We start from the raw sequence: 23,053 nt of genomic DNA, 5'->3' as shown, positions 1-23,053 counted from the left end.
AAACTTTGTTAATTCAACCCAGCTCAAAAAGTTGGGCTCAGAACTATACAACTCAGTATGACACACAGCAGAGGGTAGAGGATGGAACTGTATTTCATTTAAACAACAAATTTGTGATAAACTTGTGACACCATAAATGATACTTCCTATGACCTCTGTAAAATGTTAATTCCCTTTATCTCTCAAAGCTATTCTTAATACTACAAGGGTGCTGGGATGTGGACTACAAGATCAACAAACTTCCCAAGAAAATCATGTTCACACACTGAATTGTTTATTGTTATTCCCTGTACGGCATGAAACCACTATTTATTGCATAGAGATGGTATAACTGATACTTCCACAAACTGTGCAAATCATAGTTTCCTAGGGTGAAACAAGTGTTGAGTGTCTAGTTAAACTTACCACACTACAAACAGACAGCCTTAACTGAAACACTGGGAGTGTCATTTCTACAGATAATAGTTGTGAAGGAGTTCAGTTTCTACAAGCATACTGTCATATTTTAACCCACAAGTCGTTGATTCATAAAGTAACGTGTTTGGAGACAGTATGAATCCCTTGGGGAGGCAGCATCACCATCATAGTAAAATATATAGTGCAAGGTGGTTTGATAAGTCTTGTAGACTTCCACAAAAGTATGAAACCTTTTTGTTGAATCTTCTTCATTGGAAGCTCGATTATTCTAAAAATCATAAAAAGAATTTCAATAATGTACAGTGTACACCTTATTGTTGACAGCAGTCTGAATTGATCAGCGTGTCAAATGTGACTGAAAATGAAGGAAACAGAGTTTTGTGTCATCATCAACCATTTTCATTTGAAGGATTGGCCTGCCACACACATCAAAGCAGGACTAGATGAAATTCACATGGACTCTACACCATCATTGAAGACTATTTACTTCTGGATTAATGAATTTACATGTGATCGAAAAACACCAAAGACAAAGCGCACTCTTGCTGTCCTATTGAGGTCACGCGAAAGGAAACCACTGACAAAATGCACGATACAGTAACGAAAGACCGCTGAATAAAAATTCTTGACATTCCTTAGCTGTAGTCATTTCAACTGAGCAAGTGAATAATATCATGCATAGAGAATTGACTATGATGAACCTGTGTGCGAGGTGGGTGCCTTGATTGCTCACAGTCGAAGAAAAGTGCATCCAGCACAACATTTCAACATTACAATCTGCCGATTTGTGACTGTTAATGAAACCTGAATCTATCATTACGCACTGTAATCAAAATGGCAGGCAAAACTATGGACACCGGCTGGTGTAAGTGCACTGAAGGAGGCGAAGACCATTTTGTCAGCTGGTAAGGCGATGGCTACTTTTTTGGTATTTAGAGATTAGTTGGAAAAATGCAGAACGGTGACTGGACTCTATTATGTTTGATTGTTGGATCATCTGAAACTTGCATCAGCTGGAAAAGGACCAAGGTTGGATGGAAAAAAGTGCTCTTTCACCAGGATAATGCATCACCCCACATATCAGCGATAACAATGGTGAAAGTGCAGGGATGGACTTTGAATTGGTTCCTCATCCACACTGTTTACCAGAATTGGCCCCAAATGACTTCTTCCTGTTCCCTAACTTGAAACTTTTGCTTGCTGGGAAAATTTTTTCTTGAAATAAGGAAAAAGCTGGAGGAATGCTGGATCAAGCATACATCCCTCAAATGAAACTTGAGAAATACGGTGAATTTTTTTAGCTTTTTTTACCACCACACTTATTCAACGACCCTTGCACATTGGAATACACTTTTCTCAATGGTTAGAAACTGTGCAGCTGGATTGTGCATTCATATATTCAATTGTTACCACAGGCCTGTTGGTGACCAGAATATGAAGCAACACCTGCAGGTATAGTACAATGACACAGCAATAGTTACATCTGAACCTGAGCAAAAATTGGTGGTATGTGAGATACAGTGGAAGATCTGTAAGGCTCACACATCATTTATACAATGAATGCACAACAGAAACTCCATGGCTATAGTTACAAATTATCATAATCTATGAAGGACAGGATGGACATATTGTTCCACTGTGTTCTCTTTGACACCATCTGATCATACTGTTTGTTCTAGCTGCCTTCTGGCTTCCAAAATATGCCTTGATCCTACTCTCAGATATTCCCTTTCTGTGCAACATAATACATTTGACTCTCTCTTTTCTATTTGTGTCGAGTCCCATCTCCCCTCCCCCATTTCTATCTTTCCTCCACCTACTCATATATCGTACAAGAATTCTACTGTCAAATTTTTTGTAAAAAACATGATAGACTCCCACTTGGAAATAAAGATAAATGAGAAGTGAGCCAATAAATAAGAAGTGAGCCAATAAATGAGAAGTGAAGCAGTGTTTCTGTAAAGCTATAAGACTGACTGTGTACATATTTTTATAAACAATCAACTTACGCCAGGGAAATTTATGGTGAATGGAAACACACATATTGGCAAAGCCCTGAGGACATACTTCATCATTCCCATATTTGCTGCCTGTAGCCGAGCTGAGTCTGCTCCAATTTCAATAGTAAGCAACATTGTGCAGCTTGTTATGATAGGCAACAAATAATATTGGTCAGGCACAGTCAAATCTGTGAACCAGAAGAGTCCACCAGTCATCATGCTTTCTACAGGAACATTTGCCATTCTACGCAAGCCTATGAAGAATGAGATGAAGAGTGGTGCCTGGAACACAAATACAAAAACATGAATAAATGTCTAAAAATATGCAAACTAATTTGGGAACATCATTCCATCACATCCATCTACCTTCTACTCTATCTTTTAACAACAATTATATCTCAATTTATCGGCATAGCAAGATTTTTTTAGTATAATCTTATATAACAGAAAGTTTAGTTAATTTCATGGCTGAATAAAGAGCATGCTTAACACTGACTCATTCCCATAGTAACTAGTACATCTATACTGACAGTTCAACAGCAGCACAGAAAGTTTTTATGTTATTTAAGTGCTCTCTCTCTCTCTCTCTCTCTCTCTCTCTCTCTCTCTCTCTCTGTGTGTGTGTGTGTGTGTGTGTGTGTGTGTGTGTGTGTGTGTGTGTGTGTGTGTGTGTGTGTGGTGGGGGGGGGGGGGGGGGCATGCTTGCGCGGGTGTGTGTGCACTTGCAATTTCTGTGCTTCAGTATTTTCTAACTATGCTCTCTCAGCTACAGTGAAAATCATGAGCAACCAACTGAAGGAGGAGAAAAAAAGAACTTGTTTGTTTCTCTGTGGTTGATGAGAAAAAAATATGCTGCAATTTTACAAACAGAGACATGGGAGGTTCTTTTTTGAGGGGTGGGGGGGGGATCAAAGGAACTGAAATCTTCTATTTTAAGAGACCAAACAATCCACATTTAGAAACTATGGTGAATTCTGGAAGCCTGAACAAGCAAAACTCTGCTCACACTAATCACTCATGAAATCTGAGAAGTTATGATGAAGGTGATCAAGCTGATGATGTATTTCGTAATTTCCACAAAGCTTTTCGTTCAATTTCTCATTATAACTTTGTACAGAAAATAAGAGTGGATGGAATTGTCAATCAATAAGTGATGCCTGTAATATTTTTCTCTCTCTGATGCTCTTACATTCAGACAGGTGTTAAGAGTTAAAAAGATCTGCAAATGTGTCAAATATTTAGGCACTACAGCTAAAAGGGCACATAAATCCATTTTCAGGGAAAGCTTATGCCAAGCGGTGAGACACTGGAAGAAATCTTAAAAAGTGTACTTTGTTTAAGCAGGAGGCTTCTTACAGAATTTCTGTCTGATTCATTCTTGAGCAAAATATGGAAGACAACAGCCCCTCTTGCCTTCTAGGGAGACTTCTGATTTTATTTAAAATGTACTTTGAGGCAAATAAGACCAAAATCTTTGGCAAAAAATCTAACTTCACTGTGACCCTACCACAACACTGTATGACTGATGTAGGGTTAGAAGTATATGCAGTTTTTTTTGCTTCAGAGTGCCGCAAAAATATTGTACCTCTTGCATATAAGTAACTTACCATATCTCCAACAAATAACACCCTAATTTTAAAATTAAATAACACAAAAACTAATACCAAAAGAAGAACGCAATAAATAGTATGTTTATTGTGAAAGCTGTAACAATTTCATGCACAGGTTTTGAAATAGCAGTTACAAAGGCTTCCAACAGGCTGCATATGACTTGTATCAGCTTGCATAAATAAACTCTTCCTTTGCAAGCACTTCTTTTCACAATGTCCAAGACTCACAGTAGGATGCCAGACTGACAACTCAAGCTCATCCAATGTCTTTCCATATGTACTACAAAAAGTAGTCACAAAGAGTCAGACTGGGTGAAGCATTCATCAAGAATCCAGAACACCTGTTTGGTGGGATGTGGTCGGGACCCATCTTGCTTGAAGAACATACACTACTTATCAATTCTCACATGGGGAAGGGGCTAACAATGCCTCTTCTGCATACCACAGCTCAAACATCAACTTTGGAAGAATGTAGTGGAAATTTTCAGAATCCCAAAATCGCCAGTTTTTCCCCACAAATACTTTCAGGTGGAAGTATACTTCATCTGTGAGCCAGATGCAGTGAGCAACACCAATCCTTAATTATCTATCATTGTGAGAACCTGGTTTGCAAAGACAGCATGTTGTGGCACAGTGGGTATGGGCATGACCTGACAACTCTGGATTTTATATGAACACTTGTAAAATATTTCTCAGTATTGTATACATGCTGGAATGATTCAAATCAGTCTCTGCTTACTGACCACTTTCGTGTTTTGTTTACAAATATTAACCTCTAATCCACGATAGTAATTCTTCCAGGATGGTTTCAGAACTGAATTGTTCACATGTGAGGCTGTTTACATTTAATTTATTCTGCAAAATCAGTCAGGTCTTTCTTTGCGAAAATAATAGGTTTAATCAATGCTTCAGCTTTTTCGTCATCCACCCGCACCCTCTTCCACCTGGTCAATTTTTCCACTGCTTTATCTGCTTTAACTTGTTCCACTATACAAAGCATCTATGTATTTTACGATTTTCCTTCTAAAAGCTCCTTGGCCACTGGCTGCTTTCCTTTTCAACAAAAAAGGCAATCAAAACATATGTTTAAAGACAAAATAATGAAATGCATACCTGAGCCAAAGGAACAAGCATATTTTTGAAGGGGTTGATTTCCTTTTCCTTCATGAATGCTGATAGTTCTTGAGCATATCGAGCAGCTGAAAATTGTGTTAATAAATGAGAACCTCTTAAATAAATCTTCAAAAAATGAGACAGTATTTCTAATGAAACTAGAAAGAAAAACTGAGTCCCCCTGCCCCCAAACTCGCAGCACAACAGAGGTCCACAAATCTAACTCCCCAGTAAGGCCAATTTGTTAACTTCAAGAATACACTGGCATACATACTTTCCTAATTATTAACTAATAGTGTCACTGAATTTTAGTATTTTGAAACCATATACCCAATAAAAAATACATGTGAGTTAACTTAACAATGATTCAAAGAAGTAAATATCCCCAGAGAAGCTACATTTACCTCATTTGATATTATTAATCCATTCACAAATTTGCCTGTCAAAGAGACATTTGAAATTACGAGAAAAAACCTTATCCCCAGAGAAGCTACATTTACCTCATTTGACATTATTAATCCATTCACAAATCTGCCTGTCAAAGAGACATTTGAAATTACGAGAAAAACCTTATGAAATACACAACACTAACAATAGCAGAGATTTCCCAGTTAGCCGATCTGCTTAACTAGTGATATTCCATAATTACTTCTCATTTAACAATAAAAACTACCAACAAATAGAATGCTTAGCTATGGGTAACAACCTGTCAAGTCCCCTTGATGACATATTTGTCAGCCACCTAGAAAACAAATTTTTTGAAGGACAAACTAAACTTTCTGAAAAAAAAGTATATTACAGAAGATAAACTTCTCACTCTACAATAAAACGACATTCACAACTGAACACGAAACAAATCAATCCTTAAATTTCTTAGACCCCACAACTGTTGATGAACAGCATGAAAAAATTTTTTACATTTACAAGAAACCAGCTTACACTGATATCACAATACACAAATTATCACACCATCCAAACACATGTAAGTAAGTTGCTTTTAGATCCATGTTGAACAAGACATATACAAAACATTTAAAAGCCAAAGAATAACACACAAAATTGATGCTGTCAAAACAATTGCAATAAATAATGGGTATTCACAAAAATCAACTCACAAACTATCCAACAAAATACAGTTCAACATCAGTAATAGAAGCACTACAGGAATAACAACCTTCACAAGCATTTCCAATTTAAGCAAGACATCAGAAAAAATTGCTGACTTATTTAGAGACATCAATATTCTCCACAAGCAACAAACTTGGGACACCCCTGTCTCACACAATAAACATTATGACCCGAATAATGATAACAGAAACAGTTGCCCTGCAAATTACATAGGTAAAACAGGAAGAGCTTTCCATACATGTTACAAAGAACTCACTGACAGTTTTAGACTTAATCACTTTGATGGATGGTTGGTTGATCTGAGGGAGGAGATCAATCAGCGAGGTCATCGGTCCCATCGAGTTAGTGAAGGATGGAGAAGGAAGTTGGCCACACCCTTTCAAAGGCACCATCCCGGCATTTGCAAGTGATTTAGGAAATCACAGAAAATGTAAATCAGGATGGTTGGACGTGAGTTTGAACAGTCATCCTCCCAAATGAGTCTCCAGTGTGGTAACCACTGCGCCGGGCCACCTCACTCGGTAACCACTTTGACAAATCCACAATAGCTAATCACATATAATTCAACAGATACCAACTAAGTGACATCCACAACAGTGTAACTGTACTCCACAACAGTGTAACTATACTCCACACAGAAAGCCACAGTTAAAAACTTTTTCCACTGGAATAATTAGAAACATTGTTACAGAAAGAAAAAAATTCTGAAAATATGTTGACTGAACAAATGAACTTTAGTAGCCACAGTTTTTTCATTATTTTTTCCTAAAGAAACAAATGTTAAATAGTGCAACCAACTGATAACGTACAGCCATATTTGTATTATAAATGACATCTATGTATAATATGTAACAGCTTTGTATTTTCTCTGAAATAATGACACCCATTTGTTTGTAGTAATTCAGCACCTTTATATTCGAAATTTTTTGACTTGGGCTTGCAAACATGTTACAGAATGGAAAATGTATATATGTACATAAACATGTCTACTCATATTGCAGATCAGGACCATATATCCACTACTGGAAACAATAAAAGTTATTTTTCAATTTGTCTTAATTTTGCAAACTTATATTCACAATATGCCACTTTGTAATACACCAAGATAATCTTACCAGGAACAGAATTGACCTAAATTAAGAAAAAAAATTGATGTAGACTGTCAAAGCATCTGAAGATGAGCCCCAATGGCTCCAAATGCATCATGCATTGAAATAAAATCACAATTTGTGACTGGAGGCTATTGTTCTTTATTCTATGAATTTCTTGTGAAGGTAACACAACTGTCTGTTTACTTATACTTTGATAAGACTTACTTTAGAAAAAGGAGTTATATGTTATACAAACATGATATGGTAATAACAAAAAATATACACTTATACAAAGGTATACTCCACTCACCTCAGCAACTATGTAGGATCAGTGAAAATTCCCCAAGAAATAAATGAGAAGCATCTTGAGCAATAAAAGTATTTTCAGAAACTTGGCTTTTTCAAAGTCATGGAACCAAAGGAAATGAAAGATCAAGGGAGTACGTGTGGAAACACACAAACAGGCCATTTAAATGAGGTGACTGGGGAAGAAGGATACAGAAAAAGCTCAGGTAAGTATGAAAATGGGGTTGGTCTGTAGTAATATCAGTTTCTGAGAGGAAATAGTGGAACACAAATGAAATGAGACAGCAAAAGGAAGAAACTGGTGATAGGCGAAGACACTGGGAGCATGAAGATCGAAATACCATTATCAGTCAACTATTTCAGCAAAAACCTGTGCCTATCAAAATGTTAATGTATTTTTGGACCTAATAATGATTGACAACCTTCTCTGGAAGAAAGATTATGTTGAAGACTAACTTGGCAAGTAGATAGCAGGAGAGTGAATGATCTTTCTGGTGGATCAGAAGAACTATACTCTCTGAAATTAGTGGGAAGTCTCTTAATGTGGAAGGCAGACACCCCTCTTAAACCACGATGAAGTTTTAATTGACTTAGGAAGTCATTTCTGTTAACAGAATAGTGTAAGGCATAAGGCAACCAGATAATTTGTACCAGACCAGAAAATGACTAATATTGCATGATGGTGTTATGTTATCTCGCAGTCTAAAGTATGTAGATGGCATTTGGTTAACACGAATGGTTTGAAGAGTTACACTGCCGACTAATCGTAACATTATTAATGACAGAAACATTCACATGATAGTATTGCTCAAAAGAACAGGCACTGCAGAGAACTGCAACTTATAGCAATGACTCCAGGAGCTGTCTTTAAAGTAGTCTGAGTACTAGAAGACGACCAATATGAAGGACAAATCTAAATTCATACACCGACACTACAGCACAATCCTTGCATATTGACTGTACAAAAACAACCAACAAAATCTCATCCCATGCATATTTTTGATAGAAAATGGATGTCCAAAAGAATAACATTTTGCAACACTGTAGTTACATGTACAACAAGTAGCTATAAGTGTTCTGCCCACTTAGAGCAGTGGGTAGAGTTTTGTGCTAGAATACTTGAACCCAATTCTGGGTCTAGGTGTACTTATTTTACTTTATAATTTTAGACTGTGTGATATGGTATCTGGCTTATCAATGATTACACAGTATAAAACATGAGCAGTTATTTAATACTAACACAGAAATGAGAGTTCAGACGTTTTTACTATTCTGTTTCTGAAGATTTATTTTCCGTTTAAATGGTTACTATACTCATTACCACGAATTACATCCCCCTATGCATTCTGGTCCACTGGCAACATTGCTTCCCTGTTTTTCAGTTATTGCCCTTTCCCAGAGTAAAAAATAAATAAATAAACAATAATACATTGAGGTGACAGAGGCCATGGGATACCTCCTAATATCATGTCAGACCTCCTTGTGCCCGGCATAGTCCAGCAACTCCACATGGCATGGACTCAACAAGCCATTTGAAGTCCCTGCAGAAATACTGAGCCAGCCTGCCCCTTTAGCTGTCCATAATCGTGCAAGGGTTCTGGTGTAGCATTTTGTGCACAAACTGACTTCTGCATTATGTCCCATAAACATTCAATGGAATTCATGTCGAGTGATCTGGGTGACCAAATCATGTGCTCAAACTGTCCAGAATGCTCTTCACACCAATGGTCTGGTGGCATGGTGCATTGTCATCCATAAGAATTTCACCATTGTTTGGGGACAGGAAGTCTATCAATGGCTCCAAATGGTCTCCAAGTAGCCGAACATTACCATATTCAGTCAATGATCGGTTCAGTTGGATCAGAGGATCCAGCCCACTGCACGGACACTTGGCCCACCCCATTATGGAGCTGCTACCAGCTTGCACAGTGCCTTGTTGACAACTTGGGTCCATGGCTCCATATCGCCTGTGTGACATTCAAACCCCACCATGAGCTATTACTAACTGAAATCAGAATTCATTTGTCTAGGCCACGGTTTTTCAGTTGTCTATGGTCGAACCAAAATGGTCACAAGCCCAGGATAGGCACTGCAGGCGATGTTGTGCTGTTAAAGGCACTTGCATCAGTCGTCTGCTGCCATTAACGGCAAATTTCACTGCAATGTTTTAATGGATACACTCATCACATATCCCACATTGATTTCTGCAGTATTTCACAGGTATTCTCAGCACACTATTGACACTGTGGATCTCGGAATATAGAATTCCTTAATGATTTCCTAAATGAAGTGTCCCATGTGTCTAGCTCTTACTACTATTCTGCATCCAAAAACTGTTAATTCCCGCTCTGTGACCATTATCACTTCAGAAATCTTTTCATAGGAATTACCCGAGTACAAATGACACCTCCACCAATGAACTGCCCCTTTATACTTTGTGCATGTGATACTAACGCCATCTGCATATCGCTATCCCATGATTTGTCACCTCAGTGTAATAATAGTAATAGTAATAATAATAATAATAATAATAATAATAATAATAATAAACTGGTCACTCTTACTGAATACAGTGTGTGTGTTTAACGACTCTACATTGGTAAGTTTTGTAGTTATTTCTATCCTATAAAAGGTAATTTATTTGTAACTGATTATGAATATTTCTGACATATCTTACCAGTGATTCTTATTTTCAATGTTAAAAAAAACCCTAGTTGAAGGATATGTGTTTTGAAGATACTGTGTACTACAGCATTATTGGGCAGATAAAAATTAGAAAATAAGAAGAAAAAAGTTGTATTTGCAACAGGAACTGAACTCCTGAATTCAAGTATTCTCATACGAAACTCTACCCACTGTACCAACTGGGCAGCACAGCTACAGAGTACTGAATGAATGTAGTTATATACATGTGATCACAATGTTGCCAAATTTCCATTTTTGAAAACCATTTTTTCTGAAAATAGTCAAGGAATGAAATTTTGTAGCAGACACTTTTTTACTTTTAGTTTGCATGAAATCTCATTGTGGTGTCAGAGTATGCGAATCTTGATTCACCCTGAATATGTGAACAACTCAGTGCGCTAGCGATGTACTACAGCACCAGGATCCACAGACAATGGCAAATTTCTCTGGCAATTATCTCTGTTATGAAACCTCAATTTTCTAAAGAATTGGGTAAATACCAATATGAGAACAATAACGAACATCAATACCTATGAAAACAGCACAAAAATTCAAACAACAGAAACACCAGGATGGAATAATGACAATATTATGAAAAGGATAGATTGTTACGCCTCATATATTGGAGATGAGTCGCAGATGGGCACAGCAAGAATACTATCAAACAAGTAGTCATTGGTCAAAAAGGCCTTCATCAGAACTGGACAACATACACTCACACAAACACAACTCACACACACATAACCACAGTCTCAGACTGCTGGGGCCAACTCTGGTCTTTTTGACTGATAGCTACTTGTTTGACATTCTTTTTGTTGTGTCTATCTGCGACTAACATTTCCGCTATACATTGAAGTTATATTTCTTTAGGCATAGTATCTTTAATGCTCAAGATACCGTACTGACATCTTGGACGGTCATGCCGAGTGACTGACTCAAGAATTAGACTAGATATCTGAATACATGTAGAATGTCTAGTGAGCAAATGGGTTGAGGAGTGTGGTGGCTACCAATTAAGCAAGTGTAGGTTGTTCTTTGTCAACATCTGGCAATTTTTTGAGGGTCTGTGAATCCCATGAGAATTTCAACAATTTCTTTGAAGCCATGGAGACAGATACCAGTTGAGCTAGTTCAGATACCCACTGAAAGCAGACAGCTTTGTTGTGAAGTGGTACAACAGGCTGACGTGATCCCACTCCTTACAAAAACTTAATTGCAACTTTCATCCTGGAGACAGCTTTGTAAAACTTTCAGCGTATGACCATGACCAACTGAATTAGAAATAGCTGCTTTGCTGGAGAGAGTGTCCTCATCACAACAGTGAATAGAATAGTTTGGTGCGTCACCTAAGGAAATCAGTACTGCGACAATGTATTTATGACAGAGGTCACCATCAACTATGATAAATGGTATCAGCAGATACATGTGACAGAACAACAAATCATTTCCAATTCAATGTTGGAAACAGTGGCCATGAGCTGCCACATAACTCAGAAGCATCACCTCACTTTGTGATACAGTGGGGTATGTGTATCTCTGCTCATCACACAACAATCCATAAAAATTGTAGCAATAATATTTTTGGGTGCAGTGAGTTTTAAACGAATTGTATCCAAGGTGAATAGCTTGAACCAGAGCCTTTTTTAATTTTTAAAAGATATATTTAACAACATTGGGGGGGGGGGGGGGGGGGGAGAAGATGACACATATCTAGTATCAATGGAAATCGACCCCTAACAAAGATAAAAAATGTTAGTTTTGCAAAATCCCAAACAGGAAAACGCCTTCTGTAGCCAGTAATCTGGGTCACACTGAGCTTCAGAGGTGCTTCCTATGCCACCTGAAATCAAACACGTACGTAGCTTCACTGCAGAGGGACAGATCAATCTCCATTAGCAGCTGCAGTGGATCATCATCTCAGTTACAGTGATGTTCCACACCATAGATGAATGTAATAATGGAGGGAGAAGGAGCTTAAAGATTGGGGAAGGATGGGGAAGGAAATCGGCCACACCCTTGGAAATTAACTATCCCAGCATTCGCTTGAAGCAACTTAACAGAAATCATACAAAACCTAAATCTGGATGGCCGGATGTGGGTTTGCGCCATCATCCTGCCAAACGCAAGTACAGTGTGCTAACCTCTGAACTACCTTTCTTGCTGAATGTAATAGTACAGTGCGGAAGGAACTACTTGGCTGTGGCACAAGAATTTAGTACATTTCCAGTGTAGTGTGAATATGAAGCTGAACTGATTTTCAATTAAAGGCATCTAAGATTTAATGAATTTTGTGTTGTTACAGTGTGCCACCTGCATGATATATCATGTCGCAAGTGGATGTTAACCAGAACTATCCACATTACAGTGAGCAAACCTATATTGAACTTACTTGAACATATGTTTTGGTTCATTGTCTGGAACTGAAATTGTCAGGAACCTAGGCTTTCAGTTCCAATCAGTGCAAGATGGTGTCAGGAAAAAATATGTGAAAGAAATTTTCTGAATCTGGAAAATTGGGATTCAGGACACACCTGTTAACACTAAGAAGATTTATCATGTTAATTCAAATGAAGAATTTTCGTCATCCTCTTGCAGATTTTAGTGTGCTTCCTTTTAAAGTTAAAACACCACATGTCAATCTGTGGGCAGCAGGTCACAGGTAATCAATTTTGGCTATTTACTAGCTGCTCACAAAAGTAGTCTGTTGGTCCCTGGTGAGGGACTGGAAGGAAGACTTTAAAGCCACCCCAGCAAGGTCATCTACCTTCGATCCTATTACGCACATCTGTCGACACTAAAGAAAGCAATGTGCATCTTGGAGCTAGCTCCAATCAACTCTCAGAAGTCCATTCCACAACACACTGCCATCATCATCTGGAAAAACGATTGCTATCACATTTGGACAAGTATGGTCCATCAATTGCTCATGAATGTAAACCAAATTTCTGTTTGTCTCAAAGTCTATTACAGTGGGCATTATATTGTGAATGAAGGATTGTATTTCTTCACAAATGAAATTTTCAGTCTCTAAGATTGTTGTGCAAATAGTATACATTAAATCCAAGACAAAATGTCATGCTTATCAGTTAACTATGAGCTACCTTCAATATTTTGAGTTAATTACAATACAGAATTATGATAAAGACATATAATTCATCATATAATAATGAATCGAATGGAAATCACTTTTTTCTAGCATCTGTTGCAAAAAATGGATAATGATTTCTATTTATTGGAAGGTGGGAGACCGAGTGGATAAGATACTTTACTTAAAATGGGTTGTGGGCTGCAACTACCATCTCTAGCACAATATATGGACAGTACTACAACTGTCCACTGCTTAACACATTATCATCAAATTTCCTGCTGTAAGCAGTACAGAACCAACTGCAACTTTGGAACCTAAGCTCATTGTAAAACAATGGTGTATGGTTGACTCAAAGCTTTTCTGTGCAAGCATTAAATATGGAAAAGGAATGTGTTAGCAATGATCATGGTAGCGTATGTAAACAGTTATAATGTTCAGTCCCATACTGATTCAGAGTAAAATGAGCAACTTATATCATTGGATGTGTGGCTCCAGTTGCCCGAGACTGCAGTCATATGTGTGAGTTGCATCTGCGTGTGTGTGTGTATTACTGATAAAGGCCAAAAGCTTTATTGGTGATATCTTTTCTTTTTTGTGCCTATCGGCGACTCAGCATCTCCGCTATAGGGTAAGTAGTAACTTTCCTTTTCATAATATTGTTACAATAACACAAATTGTAATAAATACTGCCATCAATGGCAAATATGATGTCTTTTTTTTTAAAAAAATCCATGAGGTTGTTATCCTACAACAAATACAGTTGATTAAAGAGTCTGGTTGCTATTCGATTGATCCTTTAATATAATAAAAGGAACCCTCATTTATGGAAAATGCTGAGCATACAAAAATTCATTTGTGAAAATGTTAGAATAATTTTACAAGAATAGAAGTGAAAGCAAACAAGCATAGACATAATACTAATATAGCAAAAGTGACCAAAAATTACCCCCATAATTATAATTTACATAACCCAAACACTGTACAGCATCTGCAATTTTGTGTTTTTCATTCTTAATTTTGAAGTTACTCTACCAAAAAGTGACGGAAAACTCAGTTAACATTGTAATTACCTTCCATTGCATTTCCCATTTGCCTAGCTTCAGTCATTTTAAGTTGTAATACTTGAAGCTGAGGAAGATTATTATTCATTTTAGCACTATTTCTTTGAGCAGCTATCACTAGAGGAAACATCAGGACTCTTACTACAACTGTCCCTGAAAAATAAACACAAGCATTAAAAGAACGTTCGTCTACTTAACACTGTCGACAACATGTAAATTAAAATGCAGTTTTACATTTATACTAAAATGTCAAAAGTTTAAGGTGGTCAAGAAGTTCAGAATCTACTATATTTAAAAACTAAACCACAACGTTCTACGATTAATATCTGTATTCTGTAATAAGTTTGCTACCGATGGTTTGATTTTCCTCCATCACATATCTAAAATGAAACACCTATTGCAGAATTGAGGAAAATGTTATAAAACCCCTAAATATGAGCAAAAACATGTGTAATTGACGTATATGATCAAAAATCGCAATCCTCTTACAAAATTTGTATTACATCTGACTAGGTGAAGTAAATTAAATATCAACACAATGTGTATACAATAATTTGTAGCAATGAATTTCATCAGTTCTTAAAAATTAAAGTTGTATAAAAGCAAGTAAAAACTTATTAAAAAATACTGAACTTGGAATCTGGGTACAAAGTAATCTAACTGTTTTCCAACATGATACGACTATAATTTATAAGTTCACAACATTACTCAGAAAAACACAAAAAATGATGAATATGTTAAATTAAACTAAAAACGTCACAGCAGCTAAGCAGTTAAACCATAAGCATACATGCAGTTATCTGCTAATGATGTACTTCATCACCAATGGTGTTATTCTTTAACACTTTTCCTTTGAGCTACACTTCATATGCTCACCACTGTTTCTTATTTTAGGCTTGATGGGAGAAACAGAGAAGTGAAAAAAATGAGTTTACTTCCCCAATTGACATTATAAGCTTATCAGCAGTTAGCTCAGAGAATTTCTGTACACTTGGCAAAATGTAAACTTGGAAGAAAGCTCAGGAGCTATAGTTTCAATGCATGCCCTCTACCACTGCTACCGATCTCTACAATCTACAGTATGTTGTTTGTGTGGTGCAAGGTATATAGTGTATATATGAGTAGTGTATGTAGTTGTTGCGATTGTATCTTGTCGGATTTCAACATGAAAGTCCTTAAAATATGCTATCGCAAAACCCTTGATCTATTTCCATGTGACACCTCTGTCATACCATATCATGTACACAAAAAGTATGGTTTTAGCACTTCACAAGTTGCTTTCACCCCTACTTGTACTCCCATAACTGAAGGGCCTCTCTCCCTCTCTACACATCCAGTAGGTGAGCTCATTTTACACGTGTTAGTGTGGCAAAAAATAAAAAAAAAAAAAAAAATAAAAATAAAAATAAATAAATAAAAAAAATGACGATAATGGAATGTAGTCTAATTAAGTCGGGTGATGCTGAGGGAATTAGATTAGGAAATGAGACACTTAAAGTAGTTTTGCTATTTGGGGAGCAAAATAACTAATTATGGTCGAAGTAGAGAGGATATAAAATGTAGACTGGCAATGGTAAGGAAAGTGTTTCTGAAGAAGAGAAATTTGTTAACATTGAGTATAGTTTTAAGAGTCAGGAAGTCTTTCTGAAAGTATTTGTATGGAGTGTAGCCATGTATGGAAGTGAAACATGGACAATAAATAGTTTGGACAAGAAGAGAATAGAAGCTTTCAAAATGTGGTGCTCCAGAAGAATGCTGAAGATTAGATGGGTAGATCACATAACTAATGAGGAGGTATTGAATAGAATTGGGGAGAAGAGGAGTTTGTGGCACAACTTGACAAGAAGAAGGGACCGGTTGGTAGGACACGTTCTGAGGCAGGGGATCACAAATTTAGCATTGGAGGGCAGTGTGGAGGGTAAAAATCGTAGAGGGAGACCCAGAGATGAATACACTAAGCAGATCCAGAAGGATGTAGGTTGCATTAAGTACTGGGAGATGAAGAACCTTGCACAGGATAGAGTAGCATGGAAAGCTGCATCAAACCAGTCTCAGGACTGAAGACCACAACAACAACAACAACAACAACAACAATAATAACAACAGTATGGTGTGGCAGCTGTACTGGCTATTGGGTGACTTAACAAGTCACTATCCAATAAGAGTTCACTAGCCGGAAACAGGCGACATTTAATCAATTATGACCAAGACATTCTTCAAGACTCAGTGTTTGAATTTAAAAGGTTAATGACTGACAAGCTAGTTCCAGTTTCTGCTGTGGTACTTGATAACCTTAAAGCAGCCATTCCAAGTGTGCCACTTCTCATCCATTTTGGCTGAAGCATGCACCTTCCTGTTTTCCAGCCAATAACCTCGATGAGTTTTGCTTCTTTATGTGATAATGTCACACATGCTAAACTGACAGTAATTTGAGACATGAAGCAGCGGCATCCTGTCAAACCCAAGTACAGTGAGCTAACCTCTGAACTGATAAGACTGAGTTATGAGTGACACAAGAAAAGGTGGTGGATGGGCCTTCGGTACATATTGGCTCTGTCCGGAACAATTCATACCGACTGTCTTGTTTTCCATTATCACTGCAAACTAGCAGTAGTTGTATCATAATTGCGTGGTGAAGCTAAATGTTGCAAGTTGTGTTGGCAATATCAACCCATGGATTAAATCAGCATTTCCTCTCTCACATCTTCCTTCTTCACAAGGGCCTAAAATATCCCTTAATTCTGTCACCACTTGTGATGCAAAACATCTGTCTCTTGAGCCACTTATAATGTGTTCAGTCATGTCAAATGTGAATAGGAAGAAAACAGGACAGTCAAGCGAGACATCGAGTAAGAACTTAGAATCAAGGTAAACTGCACTAGGAAGATATGTAAAATTGGAGGATTTTTAGCCTTGATCTTATGGGTTTTTAACAGGGTCTATGAATTTATGGTGTAGAATACCGAAAAACTTAAAATCGGAAAATGTAAAATCGAAGTTCCACTGTAATTTGAAATTAAGGTTCCCTTTTTTCTGCTTGCATCCTCAGTTTAGAGCACAAGACATTAAGAGTTTTCGGTTCCCACAGCAATATTCAGAATGAATAATTATATTGAGGTGCAGTTTCAGTATGTTCTAGTGGACAATGTTGTACATTTTCTGACCTAATCCATTAAATTTCAGGCATGCAGCCATGCAAATAAAATTTCTTCTACTGATATTTCATCCTGGTATCGTCCAACCATCCTCAGAGTAAGTCACAAGACTTGCGACTTATTCTGAGAATGGCTGGATGATACGCCACTGTTCGCGAACAGCTGAGCGTGTTGATGGCCGCGGTCAGCCGTCTTCAGGCTGCTGCCTCGGAGTGTACCGGCAGTGGGGAGTCTGGTGCGTTGCAAGGTACACCCCAGGTGTTACATGATTCACCCACTGTCCCTGCTGTCGAGACATCTTCGCGGGTACCGGGCGCAGTTGGGCCACCCTCTCCCCAAGGGGAGTGGCGGGTTCAGCGGCGTTTGCGGCGCACGAGGCGGAGGGTCAATGTGGAGGCTGGCCGTGTGGCATCACCCGCTCTGCCTGTGATTGGACTGCTCCTTCAGCAAGGTCCAAGCAGGGACACGGGTGGAGGGGTTTATTAGTTATTGGGAGCTCCAACGTTAGGCGGGTGATGGAGCCCCTTAGGGAAATAGCGGAAAGGTTGGGGAAGAAGGCCAGTGTTCACTCTGTCTGCTTGCCGGGGGGTCTCATCCGAGATGTGGAGGAGGCCCTACCGGCAGCGATAGAGAGCACTGGGTGCACCCGACTGCAAATTATTGCTCATGTCGGCACCAATGACTCCTGCCGTCTGGGTTCAGAGGTCATCCTCAGTTCATACAGGCGGTTGGGGGAGTTAGTGAAGGCGGAAAGCCTCGCTCGCGGGGTGGAATCAGAGCTAACTATTTGTAGTATTGTTCCCAGAACCGATCGTGGTCCTCTGGTTTGGAGCCGAGTGGAAGGCTTAAACCAGAGGCTCAGACGATTCTGCGGAGAGCTGGGGTGCAAATTTCTCGACCTCCGCTATCGGGTGGAGAAATGTAGGGTCCCCTTGAATAGGTCAGGCGTGCGCTACACGCCCGAAGCAGCTACGAGGGTAGCGGAGTACGTCTGGAGTGCACATGGTTTTTTTTTTTAGGTTAGAGAATTCCCTCCCTAAGCCTGACAAGACGCCTCCAGAGACGCGGCAAGGCAGGAGTAGGCAAAATGCAACAGGGAATAACAATATTAATGTGCTAATAGTAAACTGCAGGAGCGTCTATAGAAAGGTCCCAGAACTGCTCTCATTAATAAACGGTCACCACGCCCATATAGTACTAGGGACAGAAAGTTGGCTGAAACCACATATAAACAGTAATGAAATCCTAAACTCAGATTGGAATGTATACCACAGAGACAGGCTGGACAGCGAAGGGGGAGGCGTGTTTATAGCGATAAGAAGTGCAATAGTATCAAAGGAAATTGACGGAGATTCGAATTGTGAAATGATTTGGGTGAAGGTCACGGTTAAAGCAGGCTCAGACATGGTAATCGGATGTCTCTATAGGCCCCCGGGCTCAGCAGCTGTTGTGGCTCAGCACCTGAAGAATAATTTGGAAAATATTTCAAGTAGATTTCCCCACCATGTTATAGTTCTGGGTGGAGATTTTAATTTGCCGGATATACACTGGGAGACTCAAATGTTCATAACAGGTGGCAGGGACAAAGAATCCAGTTAAATATTTTTAAGTGCTTTATCTGAAAACTACCTTGAGCAGTTAAACAGAGAACCGACTCGTGGTGATAACATATTAGACCTTCTGGTGACAAACAGACCCGAACTATTTGAATAAGTTAATGCAGAACAGGGAATCAGTGATCATAAAGCGGTTACTGCATCAATGATTTCAGCCGTAATTAGAAATATTAAAAAAGGTAGGAAGATTTTTCTGTTTAGCAAAAGTGACAAAAAGCAGATTACAGAGTACCTGACGGCTCAACACAAAAGTTTTGTCTCAAGTACAGATAGTGTTGAGGATCAGTGGACAAAGTTCAAAACCATCGTACAATATGCGTTAGATGACTATGTGCCAAGCAAGATCGTAAGAGATGGGAAAGATCCACCGTGGTACAACAACCGAGTTAGAAAACTGCTGCGGAAGCAAAGGGAACTTCACAGCAAACATAAACATAGCCAAAGCCTTACAGACAAACAAAAATTATGCGAAGCGAAATGTAGTGTGAGGAGGGCTATGCGAGAGGCTTTCAATGAATTCGAAAGTAAAGTTCTATGTACTGACTTGGCAGAAAATCCTAAGAAATTTTGGTCCTATGTCAAAGCGGTAGGTGGATCAAAACAAAATGTCCAGACACTGTGCGTCCAAAATGGTACTGAAACAGAGGATGACAGACTAAAGGCCGAAGTACTAAATGTCTTCTTCCAAAGCTGTTTAACAGAGGAAGACTGCACTGTGCTTCCTTCTCTAGATTGTCGCACAGTTGACAAAATGGTAGATATCGAAATAGACGACAGAGGGATAGAGAAACAATTAAAATCGCGCTAAAGAGGAAAGGCCGCTGGTCCTGATGGGATACCAGTTCGATTTTACAGAGTATGCGAAGGAACTTGCCCCCCTTCTTGCAGCGGTGTACCGTAGGTCTCTAGAAGAGCGAAGCATTCCAAAGGATTGGAAAAGGGCACAGGTCATCCCCGTTTTCAAGAAGGGACGTCGAACAGATGTGCAGAACTATAGACCTATATCTCTAACGTCGATCAGTTGTAGAATTTTGGAACACGTATTATGTTCGAGTATAATGTCTTTTCTGGAGGCTAGAAATCTACTCTGTAGGAATCAGCATGGGTTTCGAAAAAGACGATCGTGTGAAACCCAGCTCGCGCTATTCGTCCACGAGACTCAGAGGGCCTTAGACATGGGTTCACAGGTAGATGCCGTGTTTCTTGACTTCCGCAAGGCGTTTGACACAGTTCCCCACAGTCGTTTAATGAACAAAGTAAGAGCATACGAACTATCAGATCAATTGTGTGATTGGATTGAGGAGTTCCTAGATAACAGAACGAGGCATGTCATTCTCAATTTTGAGAAGTCTTCCGAAGTAAGAGTGATTTCAGGTGTGCCGCAGGGGAGTGTCATAGGACCGTTGCTATTCACAATATACATAAATGACCTGGTGGATGACATCGGAAGTTCACCGAGGCTTTTTCCAGACGATGCTGTGGTGTATCGAGAGGTTGCAACAATGGAAAATTGTACTGAAATGCAGGAGGATCTGCAGCGAATTGACGCATGGTGCACGGAATGGCAATTGAATCTCAATGTAGACAAGTGTAATGTGATGCGAATACATAGAAAGATAGGCCCCTTATCATTTAGCTACAAAATAGTAGGTCAGCAACTGGAAGCAGTTAATTCCATAAATTATCTGGGAGTACGCATTAGGAGTGATTTAAAACGGAATGATCATATAAAGTTGATAGTCGGTAAAGCAGATGCCAGACTGAGATTCATTGGTAGAATCCTAAGGAAATGCAATCTGACAACAAAGGAGGTAGGTTACAGTACACTTGTTCGCCCACAGCTTGAATACTGCTCAGCAGTGTGGGATCCGCACCAGATAGGGTTGATAGAAGAGAAGATCCAACGGAGAGCAGCGCGCTTCGTTACAGGATCATTTAGTAATCGCGAAAGCGTTACGGAGATTATAGATAAACTCCAGTGGAAGACTCTGCAGGAGAGACGCTCAGTAGCTCGGTACGGACTTTTGTTAAAGTTTCGAGAACATACCTTCAGTCAAGCAGTATATTGCTCCCTCCTACGTATATCTCGCGAAGAGACCATGAGGATAAAATCAGAGAGATTAGAGCCCACATAGAAGCATACTGACAATCCTCCTTTCCACGTACAATACGAGACTGGAATAGAAGGGAGAACCGATAGAGGTACGCAGGGTACCCTCCGCCACACACCGTCAGGTGGCTTGCGGAGTATGGATGTAGATGTAGAATATCGGTGGATGAAATTTTATTTGCTTGGCTGCATGCCCAGAATTTAGTGGACTATTCACTACACCGCAAAAAGTTGGAAACACACATTATCTAATCTATTCAAATATTTTAAGGTTTATATCTGTCAAACTATTACACAAACTTTTTTTTAATTCGTGGAACTATAAATTTTCTCATGGAGCACCGGAAAGAGCATTTTAGAAGACTTCAGTGGCATAACATGTGGAACCTGTTTAAATAGTAACAAGACAGCTGCGCTGCAAAACCACTGTCTGCCATGTAGAGAAGAGATCCCACAAATTTGAATCGTATCCTAAAAATGCAGGTAAACATGTGATTGAGGTGCAATGCCTGTGTTTACCTATACAATTAACATCAGATTGTGCTCTGCTGTTGTAGCAATTGGGCAACCTGATTGTCAAGCTATTCAAGACTTTCAAACATATATGACAGTTGAAAAAGTGTATACGGTTTTCAGTTATGGCAAATATTACCAACTTGTTTGAGTAGCACTTTGGCCACACACTAAAAGACATTCTGATCATAAGTTCTCACTATCCGTTTTTCCAACAAAAATTAAAAAAGTGAAATGCGAAGAATAAAGCATGTCAATGAAATAGTAATTGATGAGAAAAATTATGCTAACATTTTAGCAGCAATAATACACAATCCATGTGTCAATATGAGGCAGCCTGTATATGGTCAATGGAGTATTTTGTAAGTACTACTTTCCTATGCATTTCAGCCTTTCTACACTTTGTGCTCTCAACCCTTTATGGTAATGACTTTCAAGATCAGTAATAGTTCTTTGAAAACTTCAAAACAATGATGTGTTTCTGTGCAAAATTTTGTTTATGAATGAAGCATTATTTACAAACAAGGGCAAATCAATACTCGCAAGGTGCACCATTGCTCAGGTGAAAATCCACAGGGGCTGAGAGAAATTTTTCCCAATGTGGTTCGAGCTTTTCAGGAATCACATTTAGTCAGTGCAGTGGCACCACTTGTGTAATAAAGAGTCCTCTCCCAATCCCATTTATTTACCCATCGTAGCAACCACCCTGTTTTTGTAGTTATAAATGGCACTCACTCAGAATAATATAGTTGCTTTAAGTTTTGTTTCTCTATACGAATCTCATATTGTGAGCATTTTGTTATTTTACAATTTTATAGTCCCTGCCCCCCCCTCCATTATCCTTCTTCCCTCCCCTACAGGCCCTAACTGAACCTTGTATGTATTATGCATTGCCAAGCATACTATCGTTTTTTTATAATGTATATTTAGATTCACATTTAGGTTTCTGTTCCTATTTCTGTATTATTTCATTTCATTATCACATTGTTCATTTATTTCTATAGGCACAAATAGCATCACTGCACCAATATAGTTCAGTACAGCTGGCAGTTTCTGGTAGTCAAGGTTTGTAAGGCCATCTCTCCATCAGTTGCATACTGATGCTGAGGACTGACATGCGACGCCACACTTTAATAAAGACTTTAGTTCTAGGTGTCTTC

The 23,053-nt window shown here is 38.7% G+C and overlaps 1 protein-coding gene across 3 annotated transcripts in view; it reads right to left on the bottom strand.

Moving 5' to 3' along the window:
* The window catches only part of LOC126267250 (mitochondrial inner membrane protein OXA1L), a 37,836-nt gene that overhangs the window by 2,422 nt on the left and 12,361 nt on the right, over positions 1-23,053 (bottom strand). For all 3 annotated transcript variants that reach the window (XM_049972269.1, XM_049972268.1, XM_049972270.1), the window contains exons 3-5: positions 14,509-14,652; positions 5,141-5,226; positions 2,427-2,699 (exon numbers count right to left, since the gene is read on the bottom strand). In XM_049972269.1, the coding sequence (XP_049828226.1) occupies positions 2,427-2,699; positions 5,141-5,226; positions 14,509-14,652 (503 nt within the window). The remainder of the gene's footprint in view (positions 1-2,426; positions 2,700-5,140; positions 5,227-14,508; positions 14,653-23,053) is intronic.

Source organism: Schistocerca gregaria, chromosome 4 (assembly GCF_023897955.1).
Source record: "Schistocerca gregaria isolate iqSchGreg1 chromosome 4, iqSchGreg1.2, whole genome shotgun sequence".
Lineage (NCBI taxonomy): Eukaryota > Metazoa > Arthropoda > Insecta > Orthoptera > Acrididae > Schistocerca > Schistocerca gregaria.
Note: the sequence above shows the minus strand (reverse complement) of the source record. Positions and strands in the feature narration are given on the sequence as shown.